The sequence below is a fragment of the Carassius carassius genome, chromosome 33 (assembly GCF_963082965.1).
Source record: "Carassius carassius chromosome 33, fCarCar2.1, whole genome shotgun sequence".
Lineage (NCBI taxonomy): Eukaryota > Metazoa > Chordata > Actinopteri > Cypriniformes > Cyprinidae > Carassius > Carassius carassius.
This window is the reverse complement of record NC_081787.1, coordinates 28273943-28284597: the sequence shown is the minus strand read 5'-3', so window position 1 is coordinate 28284597 and position 10655 is coordinate 28273943. Positions and strand designations below refer to the sequence as shown.

Here is a 10655-nt window from a genome sequence, read left to right as displayed (position 1 = left end):
TTATAACGAAGAGGACATTATAAGCCATGGACCTTGCGGGATGTTTTAACAGTACAAAGACCTCTACAGGTGCTTCTCAATAAATTAGAATGTTGAGGAAAAGTTCATTTATTTCAGTAATTCAACTCAAATTGTGAAACTCGTGTATTAATTAAATTAAATTAAGTTTAAGTCTTTGGTTCTTCTATTTGTGATGATTTTGGCTCACATTTAACAAAAACCCACCAATTCACTACCTCAACAAATTAGAATATGATTACATGCCAATCAGCTAATCAACTCAAAACACCTGCAAAGGTTTCCTGAGCCTTCAAAATGGTCTCTGACAAACATTGACACCCTTCACAAGGAGTGTAAGTCAAAATAATTAATTGCCAAAGAAACTGGCTGTTCGCAGAGTGCTGTTGTAATGATTAAACCTTCATATTCATCCGGAAGAAGGAGGCGGGAACCGGCGGACAATCAAATGACATTTTAATAATACAAAAATAAACACAAAACAGCGCACCAGCCCCTCACGGACGACTGGTGCGCTCAAATGAAAACCAAAACACACTGGTCCTCTCTCGTCCTTCACTGTCGTCGCTCCAGTTTTATATCCTTCCATCTCCTACGTGGGACTCGAGACCGGCAGTGGGCCGCAGGTGCCACTGATTTGCCCAATCATTGCCGGCCTCCCTCCTTGTTCCCACGTCCCTCGGCCCCGCCCCACTCGCCACATACCCCCATCGCCTCTCGCAGGCCGGGGGGTACCCACGAGACTGCGCTCTAACCCCCCAACCACCCCCCCCCCTCCGGGGGGGACCGCTCACGGGGACCTGCGGGAACCTGGGGGTAGGACAGACGAGGTGAGAGAAAAGGAGATGGAAGGAGGAGCGACAGAGACGAGAGAGGGGAGAGAAAAAAAAAAAAAATTCTGGCACTGGACGGCCCTCGGCGGACGGCACGACACTCCTCCGCCGCACGGTGGACGGCGACGGCTCCTCCGGTTTTGGGCAGCCGGCAGGAGTCCCCCGTTCCCTGCTCCTCCCCGTTCCGGCGGATGACAGCAGGCTCCAGCCACCTGGCGAACGGCGCCGACTCCTCCGCTCCCTCACGGACGGCAGCCGTCTCTCCACATCGTGGGCGGCCGGTAGCGAGCTCGCCCGTCCCCGGCAACTCGCTCCAGCCCACCGCCTCGAGCGTCCATGGCGGCACACTTCCTCGCCTGCTCGATGGCACCGCGGATTCACCACAGCGGCGAGGGATCTTCAGCAGCGCTTCCCTCCTTCTCCCGGGCTTCGGCACCACTGTAATGAGTTAAACCTTCATATTCATCCGGAAGAAGGAGGCGGGAACCGGCGGCCAATCAAAATGAAACTTTAATTACAAAATAAACACAAAACAGCGCACCAGCCCCTCACGGACAACTGGTGCGCTCAAATAAAAACTAAAACACAACTAAAAGCCCAGGCCTGGTCCTCTCTCGTCCTTCACTGTCGTCGCTCCAGTTTTATATCCTTCCATCTCCTACGTGGGACTCGAGACCGGCGGTGGGCCGCAGGTGCCACTGATTTGCCCAATCATTGCCGGCCTCCCTCCTTGTTCCCACGTCCCTCGGCCCCGCCCCACTCGCCACAGCTGTATCCAAGCATGTTAACAGAAAGTTGAGTGGAACGAAAAAGTGTGGAAGAAAAAGATGCACAACCCATCGAGAGAACCGCAGCTTTATGAGAATAATCAAGCAAAATCGATTCAAGAATTTGAATGAACTTCACAAGGAATGGACTGAGACTGAGATCAAGGCATCCAGAGCCACCACAAACAGACGTGTCAAGGAATTTGCTGAACCACAGACAACGTCAGAGGCGTCTTACCTGGACTAAGGAGAAGAAGAACTGGATTGTTGCCCAGTGGTCCAAAGTCCTCTTTTCAGATGAGAGCAAGTTTTGTATTTCATTTGGAAACCAAGGTCCTAGAGTCTAGAGGAAGGGTGGAGAAGCTCATAACCCAAGTTGCTTGAAGTCCAGTGTTAAGTTTCCACAGTCTGTGATGATTTGGGGTACAATGTCATCTGCTGGTGTTGGTCCATTGTGTTTTTTGAAAACCAAAGTCACTGCACCCGTTTACCAAGACATTTTGGAGCACTTCATGCTTCCTTCTGCTTTTTGACCAGCTTTTTGAAGATTCTGATTTCGTTTTCCAGCAGGATTTGGCACCTGCCCACGCTGCCAAAAGCACCAAAAGTTGGTTAAATGACCATGGTGTTGGTGTGCTTGACTGGCCAGCAAACTCACCAGACCTGAACCCCAGAGAGAATCTAAGGGCTATTGTCAAGAGGAAGATGAGAAACAAGAGACCAAACAATGCAGATGAGCTGAAGGCCACTATCAAAGAAACCTGGGCTTCCAGACCACCTCAGCAGTGCCACAAACTGATCACCTCCATGTCACGCCGAATTGAGGCAGTAATTAAAGAAAATTAAATTAATGAAATTAACATACTTTGTGACAGTTAAGGCCAACAATTCACTATTTTTTTATTTTATTTTTATTATTGGTTTTATGAAGTATTCTAATTTGTTGAGATAGTAAATTGGTGGGTTTTTGTTAAATGTGAGCCAAAATCATCACAATTAAAAGAACCAAAGACTTAGTGTGTGCAATGAATTTATTTAATACACGAGTTTCACAATTTGAGTTGAATTATTGAAATAAATTAACTTTCCCTCAAAATTTTTATTTATTGAGAAGCATCTGTAGACTGTATATTTCAAAAGAGGTTTTAAGAAAATTTCGATAAATTTAACAAACAATGTTCAGGCAGAAAATTACCAGTAGTCTAACTTTTCAATTATTTTAACCAATTACATAAGTTGATTTTTACAGGTTGAGTAACCATAATTTCACTGAATAAAAAGAGCAATGCATTGGTGGACTCACCTAGGCAGACTCATATGTCTTTACACAAAGGCTGATGCTTCAGTAAATAGACTGCAAGTAATCATTGAAATGAAAAACATTTGAACTCACTTTTTATTTAGCAATACAAGGGCTAAAACAACCAACAGAAACTAGCGTGAGACACTACTGCCTTACAAACACAATAATAATAATAAAAATCAGGTCAATATGATTTTCTTTTTATGTGGTGCTAGAAATTCAGCATCACAGCTAACATAATATAATCATGAAGAGCCCCCCGTAATAAGCATTAGCAAGTAAATTGCATGACATCGCTGTTCATGTGATCTCAACATGGCAGTAATAATAAAGGATAATTGGTACCTTTCCACAATAAAACATTTGTATAAGTCTAGAATTTTTTTGTTTGTTTCTTGAAAACTGATAAGTGCTGTTCATTTTTTATGCGGGAAACTGTTAGCAAAACTTTTAGCAAAACACACAAAATGCAAAAAAAAAGTACACCTTTAAATGGGGTAGGCAAAAGCTTGTTAAGTTTTATAAGAGTTCTGTTCCATGGCATTTATGAAACAGTTCCACATACAATTGTATGTTCTTTCTAGTGTTCATATATTATCGCTATTGAATAATTTTTAAGACCACTGTACTAGGGTGACCATATAAGCCATTTTCCCAGGACGGAAAATGGCTTGTATGGTCACCCTAACTGTACTGTATAAGGTTCTGTCTTAAAAGCAAGTGCTCAGAGCTGGATGTTGACCTCACTGTGTGTACCGTCGCCGTCAACAGTGCTTTCATTGCCATCCGAGAGGAAGCCGCTGCCAGAGTGCCGTGTCCTACACTCCAGTGCTGTAAGCCTCTGCTTCAGGCGCAGCTGAGTCGCTGTGTACTCGGCCAGTAACCGAGCAAACCGAGTCTGTAGTATTTCAAGAGAACCTTCCAGCCTCTCCACTTTCTCCTCAACCCGTTCTTCTTCCATGCCACCTGCGTCCAACTCCTCCAGCAGACCCTCCTTCAGAAGGATCTGTCTTCCCCTCTCTTCCAGAGCCTTCTTAGCATCCGGATACTCCATTACAGCCTCCATCAGGTCATCCTTTGACAGACAGAAGAGGTCAGAGTAGCCAATGCTACGGATGTTGGCGGTGCGTCGGTTGCCCATTTTGCTGCCTTTGATGTTGAGGATGCTAATCTCGCCAAAGCAGCTGCCGGCCGTCAAGTGTGCAAACTGCGTCACCCCATCATCGGCCACAACAGCAAGGCGACCCTCTTTGATGATGTACATCTCTTTTCCTATGTCCCCCTTTCGGCAGATGTAGTCCCCGGGACTGAAGATCTGTGGCCGCAGCTTGAGCACCAGTTCCACCAAAAGCCCAGCTTCACAGTCCTGGAAGATTCGGACCTTCTTCAGTGTATCCAGATGCACGTTGATAGCGATCTCAACTCGCAGTTTGTTGGGCAGATTCTTTAGGACATCCTGCTCATCAACTGCTTTCTTGTTGGTCCACAGGTAGTCGAACCATTTGATGACTCTGGCTTCCAGCTCTTTGCTGACCTTTCTGAACTGCATGTAGTGTTTGATGGCATCGATGTGAGCCTGGAACTCGGCCCGTGTGGCATTCATGTTTGATATCATGGCTCCTATATTACCAACAATGGTGGCGAAAATGAGAATGCCAACAAGGAAATCAAAAACAACAAAAAGATACTCTTCATCCCGCACCGGAGCCGGCATTTCCCCAATGGTGGTCAGTGTGAGGGTTGACCAGTAGAGGCAGTAGACGTATCCTCGAGTGAGTGTCCCAAACTCAGGGTCAGAGATGTTTGGGTAGACCCACTGGTCGGATCCGAACCCCAGAGACTTGGAGATGGCAAAGTAGATGCAAGCGTTCCAGTGAATGATGACTAGGATATAGAGCACCAAGTTGCAAATGCGAAACATGTTGGGGTAGTTTGTGCGGGTCTCAGTGCGGTCGAAGAACTCAAAGAGACGTGAGAAGCGCATCAGTCGATTGAAACGCAGCTCTGGCACGTGAATGCCAATGGCGATGTAGGCTAGATCCGTAGGTAGCATGGATAGCAGGTCCAGCTTGAATTGCATTGTGTGAAAATAGCTTTCTCTTAACTTGGTAAGGTCCTTCACTAGAAGACCCTGCTCAAGAAAACCTATAGTGAAGATATACATTGTCAGTTCTTTATATACACCAAAGCACCTATTGAATTAATAAAGCAAAGTGTCACAGCAGCTCTTCCAAAAAGGGCTGGAAGAATCTGACCTGTTCTCAGTCTCACACAGGTGTCCAGTATATAAATGACATCAGAGAGATAATCCAAAACCAGCCACAGAATGAAGTTCCTGGTTTGAAGCTCATCAAAGCAGGCCCTGTGTTTGGGATATGAATAATAAACACCATCAGCTTCAGTCAGGACTAACCCTTTCACATATGAAACAAAAACACTTATTTACATGAATCATCATCAAAATGAGAGCCTAGATCACACACACACACACACACACACACACACACACACACACACACACACACACACACACACACACTTGCCCTTGAGGTTTAATTATAGCTCTTGGATGTGATGGAAGAACAGCTGCTACAAATACCTTCCTCACAGGCCCTACACGCAGCATTCAGAATCCAAAATGAGTAGGTTTATTATATTCAGGTTATTTACTGTATGATTTGCTGACTAGTTTTACATTGGAATCACTGGATTCATTTAAGAATCTTAGCTCAGAGATGCTTTTGATCTTCAGTATTTCAGCTCTAAACTCTGCTAGTGTGTAGATAAATGGACATGTCTTTTGTCTTACCTAGCCACCACAAAGCACCAGTTGTACAATACAGCTGTGGCAATAACAAACAGCCAGCGGTAGTACAGGTTATCGGCGGATGCCAATATGAAAACATCAGACTTTTTCCTGGTAAACAAATGCATTTCGACATTTTTATGTGGTTTCATGTATGTCTAACAAGGCCATGGAGATTTTATACAGGTGTTCAGAAGTAATGGTGTGAAAGCACAAACTCACTTGGTTTTGGGACTGTTGGATCCATCTTGAGCATCGGGTCTGATACTTATCCGACTGGGAGCAATTTGGAGTTCGGGTCCTCTGAAGCGCTCTAAGAAAGAGTCGGGCCTTTCCTCCTCTTCCTGCAAGCTTTTATGGGCCCATTCTCTAAGAGTGACCACCATACTCACCAACCTTGGAAACAAAGGGAACTAATGAATCAGTGTCCATCTTGAGCAATCAAGCTCTTCTCTATATGACAAGAATTGTATTTCTGGAGTTAACCTTTCCACCCAGTCTTAAAACAAATAAACAGAACCAGAGACTTGGTGCTTGACACTTGTGGGTAAGTTCTCATGAGTTCCTCCATCAACATTGATACATGGGCAGCTCTTCAGACATTTCTGAGCAAATAATCTCCCAACGTTGTACTAAATAGCTTTTTTGAAGATCCCTGACTTCAGATATGGTGAACTTTAAAAGGTACTGCACTATCCCAAATATAAGTGATCTAACCTTTGGTTATAAGGGTGTCCTGTATTGTTCAGAAATTGCTTGATTGACTTGGTTCTAAAACTCTTGTACTTGACATATAGCATTAGTTATCTCGTGTCGCATTGATTGTCTTTGTTCAACATTAAGCTGATGATAATAATGACTGATCAAGGAGAAAGAGGAATTGAATTAAACTACAAATGAGCTGATGACTGGAGTCAGGCGTGTTTGATTAGGGAGACATACAAAATGTGCAGCATATGATAGCATAGCAAAACAATAGAAAAGCAGAATAAAAAATCCTGTTCTATGTGAACGAATCATACTTCTCTGCAGTGTGTAAAATGAAATAATAGATTTGAAATGCATCTACAGTATATTTGTACCTTGTTTGAGAGTCTTGTTGTAGTGGTACATTATATTTAAAGGGATACTCACCCCAAAATTAAATTTACCCCCATGTCTTTCCAAACCCGTAAAAGCTTTGTTCATCTTCGGAACACAATTTAAGAAGAGACAAATTGTTGAATAAAGTCGTTATTTTTGTTTTATTCACGTACAAAAAAGTATTCTTGTTTTTTTTTTTTTTATTCAATTTTGAAAGTAACAATGACAATTTACATCAAACATAAGACAAACATACATAAAAAAAAAAAAAAAAAAAAAAAAAGTATTCTTGTTGCTTCATAACGTTACGGTTGAACCACTGATGGCAGATGGACGATTCTGACGACGGCTTTCATACTTTTATGGACCTTGACAATGTAATTTATTTGGTAGTCTATGTGACAGTCATAAGCCTCCCAGTTTTCATCCAAAATATCTTAAATTGTGTTCAGGAGACAAACAAAGTTTTTATTGGTTTGGGGGAAAGAGATTAATGACAACATTTTAATTTTGAGGTGGAGTATCCCTTCAACAATGAAATGCAAGTAGTGATGAATCTTTTCTTCTATGTTGTGACCTGAGTGCAACAGACTTGTTGATTGTTTGTCGTTGTTGATTGGATGTTGAGATGTGGGCATGGCAGATAACATTTTAATCAAATATTACGAGGCCAAAACTTCTTTCAAAAGTTCAAAAACTGAAACACATGCACTGATGATTTTTTCCACAATAAGCTATATCACATTTACACATTTAGAAAATAGAAAGGGTGAATTTACATTATATATTTTATGATAAATGATATTGACTTCATATATTATGTGCAGTTTAACTATAATATACCAGAGAAATTGCGTTTTCCAATTGTAAAACTCACCAATTTGGGATTGAAATTCCAAAGCAGGCCATATGTGAATAAATCCAAATGACCTGAAGAAACTGTGCCCCGCTCACCTTGACAGCGCCCCTCTGCCACGGAAGGAGTTCTGTGAGTTCAGTCCACGTGCTTCGAGGGAGGCCACTCGCTGTAACTCGGAGGATGTGTCATCACATATGGACTGACCACTGCATTGGCCAGAGTCAAACAGGCATAAACACAGACTGACAGACCGTATCTGAAGGGAACTGCTGAGCTCTAAAACAGTATCTCACCGGCTGAGAGTGCTATCAGCATGCTCGGACTCATCCTCAACAGACGTCTTCACAGAGAGCCTGTGAGCTGATAAATCCATGCTCTCCACCAACACTTGGCCTGTCATGCTGGAAAAGAGTTTGTTGTGGAAGAAGACCTGTCTCTGTCCAAGCTCTATAAAACACTGCTGCATGAGAGTTTTCATGTATGTGACGTTCATATATATTTAACAGGGCTTTCACTTGATTTCAAATGTTTTCAAATTAATTGCATATGGTGAACAGTTAATAAAATAAAGAGTGTGAAGTAAACTTATTCATCTCAAAAGTAAAGCTCTTTATTTTTATTTATTTTTATAATAATTATATAAACACTTTAATCAATAAATGTGCTCAGCTTATACAGACACCTAGCTGTTTTTGACCATTGTTTATTATTTTAGCCTGCAAAATATATATATATATATTTGACCCGTATTTCTGTTCAAATTAAAATAGTAATACTTACAATGCAAAAATACTAGTGAACAAATTGAAACGTCACTGAAGACAATATGTTGGAAAATAACAGTTCGAAAATAATAATAAAGATAAATATCAAAATATACTGCAATGCAAAAGTAGGCTACTACACTATTTTTGTAGAAACTGTGATATAATAATAATAATAATTCATAAGTAGGCAGTAACTAGGAAAAGATCCAGTAATGTCCATGCTCAAATGGCAGCATTTCCTGAGAATGGGCCGGGCTGCAAATGAATTGAAAACGATTAAAACTGTAAAGCTGTGCACAGGCTCTGAAGCATTTAAAAAACACTGTGATCTGAAGATGACCAGAAGTGACCTCAGAATCCAGATCATTAGGGCTGTATTTGAAGCACTGAATATTTACCGATTTGACAGGGACTGTCCCATTCATTCTTACTGTAACTTTGAATATGCACATGTAAGATTTCTTAAGATAGTATAACAGTGCAGTGATGCTTAAGGAATAGAAGCGCTGTGTTGATTCACTCACCTGCTTGTATTTTTGAGCTGTTTCAGGTTCAAGTGGTGCTGTATTAATTCTTCATGAGTTTGAAGAACGCGCTTCTGAACTCTTCAAACTCAACTCTGATGTCAGTGCAGTGATGTTTTCCCGGTTTGCGTGATGGATTTGTGTGTTCATCTGATGTGAAGCGCTTTGGTGTGACTGAAATGAGGCAGGAGGGGGACGAGAGACACATTAGCATACAGCACTTCAGACATCACACACCTCCTCACATCAGCTTCAGCTTCAGTCTCAGTGGTGTGATTGAAAGCTCCTCCTGTGGTTTCTTGTTATTCCAGCAGATGCTCGTGTGTTTGAAGTGCTCTGATTGCAGTGCTGTGTTTCTGATGCACTTGATCACACACACAAGGACTGCTCGCTGCTGTATCCTCAACCATGTCCTCAGCGGTAAATATAACTGTTTTTACTGCTGCTGTCTGATTGAAATGAGGACAGAAATACTGGCGCAAATCAAATATGCATGTATATAATAGTATGTCTAAAGGCCCATCTTATGCCTTTCAAATTGAATGACTGTACATTATGAAATGTTTTTATTGAAAACTACTTATAATGTGTGAAATGACACAAAGTTAATTTTGAATAATTTAAAGGCAGTGGTGTGGTGTTTTTGGGGTCAGAGGTCACCCAGTATTGATAGTCAAACCTGATATAGGCATAGAGGAGGATCTACACCAGCCTACCAGATTTATTATTATCTTTTTAGATATATATATATATATTTTAATTCTCTTGTTCGCCAAATCTGCATTTTTATCAAAAACCCATTGAAACCAGTCATTTTGAAATATTATTACAATTAAAAATAAGTGTTTTCTATAGTAATGTATTTTAAAATGTAATTTATTCTTCTAAAATCAAAGCTGTATTTTCAGCATCAGTCCTCAAGCGTTCAGTGTCACATGATCTTCAGAAATCATTCTAATATCATTCTAATCTTTTTTTGTGAAAACTGATATACTGCCATTCAACATTTTGAGTGAAAAAAATAATAGGGGGTGGTGTTAGCGCAGTGGAAAAGACACATGCCTTTGGTGTGAGAGACCCGGGTTCGAATCCACTGTGTGACACCAATGTGTCCCTGAGCAAGACACTTAACCCCTAGTTGCTCCAGAGGCGTGCGACCTCTGACATATATAGCTATTGTAAGTTGCTTTGGATAAAAGCGTCAGATAAATGTAAATGTACTAATAAAAAGCCAATATGCATGCTAAAAAGCAACTACTCGGTAGTGAATAGTGTTCCCTAATCTACAGCTTTACCTGTTTTTACTGTGCTTTGATAAGCCTTAGAGATTTCTTTAAAAAATATTAAAACATCTTCATTATTCTCAGTGTTGGGTGTAACACATTTCAAGTAACGAGAGTTACATAATCAGATTACTTTTTCAAGTAACTAGTAAAGTAACGCATTACTTTTTTAATTTGCAAGAGAATCTCTGAGTTACTTTTTCGAATAAGTGACACAAGTTTCTTTTCTTTCCAATTTATTGATTGACATCTCTCCTGTTGAGAGAAATATGTTACTGTAGTTAAAAAATAAATATGAATATGCATTAGTTCACCTCACAAAAAAAAAAACTTGAGCATTGAGTATTCCTCAAAATCTACTCAGAATATGATGCAAACCTACAATAATTAAATGTTAAACAACACAAATATC

At 41.1% G+C, this 10655-nt stretch overlaps 1 protein-coding gene across 2 annotated transcripts; it reads right to left on the bottom strand.

The window, feature by feature from the left end:
- Positions 1-3588: 3588 nt before the first annotated feature.
- Positions 3589-9090, bottom strand: cnga2a (cyclic nucleotide gated channel subunit alpha 2a). Of its 2 annotated transcripts, XM_059522460.1 has the most exons (7): positions 8961-9090; positions 7963-8070; positions 7765-7875; positions 5950-6123; positions 5731-5838; positions 5177-5283; positions 3589-5066 (listed from the first exon to the last, which is right to left on the bottom strand). In XM_059522460.1, exons 2-7 carry the CDS (start codon positions 8067-8069, stop codon positions 3646-3648), a joined length of 2028 nt encoding a protein of 675 aa, XP_059378443.1. In that variant the 5' UTR covers position 8070; positions 8961-9090; the 3' UTR covers positions 3589-3645. The 2 variants fall into 2 exon arrangements, with proteins under 2 accessions (XP_059378443.1, XP_059378444.1); XM_059522461.1 differs by lacking the exon at positions 8961-9090 and having other exon boundaries at positions 7963-8119.
- Positions 9091-10655: the final 1565 nt, after the last annotated feature.

What these genes read in the sequence shown, in the direction of transcription:
- cnga2a (XM_059522460.1), bottom strand. Translation starts at nt 8,069, where the DNA reads ATGACAGGCCAAGTGTTGGTGGAGAGCATGGATTTATCAGCTCACAGG. An exon ending in GCTGATAGCACTCTCAGCCG is followed by an intron (nt 7,876 to 7,962) that starts GTGAGATACTGT and finishes TGGCCAATGCAG; the next exon opens with TGGTCAGTCCATATGTGATG. An exon ending in TGGTGCTTTGTGGTGGCTAG is followed by an intron (nt 5,284 to 5,730) that starts GTAAGACAAAAG and finishes TCCCAAACACAG; the next exon opens with GGCCTGCTTTGATGAGCTTC.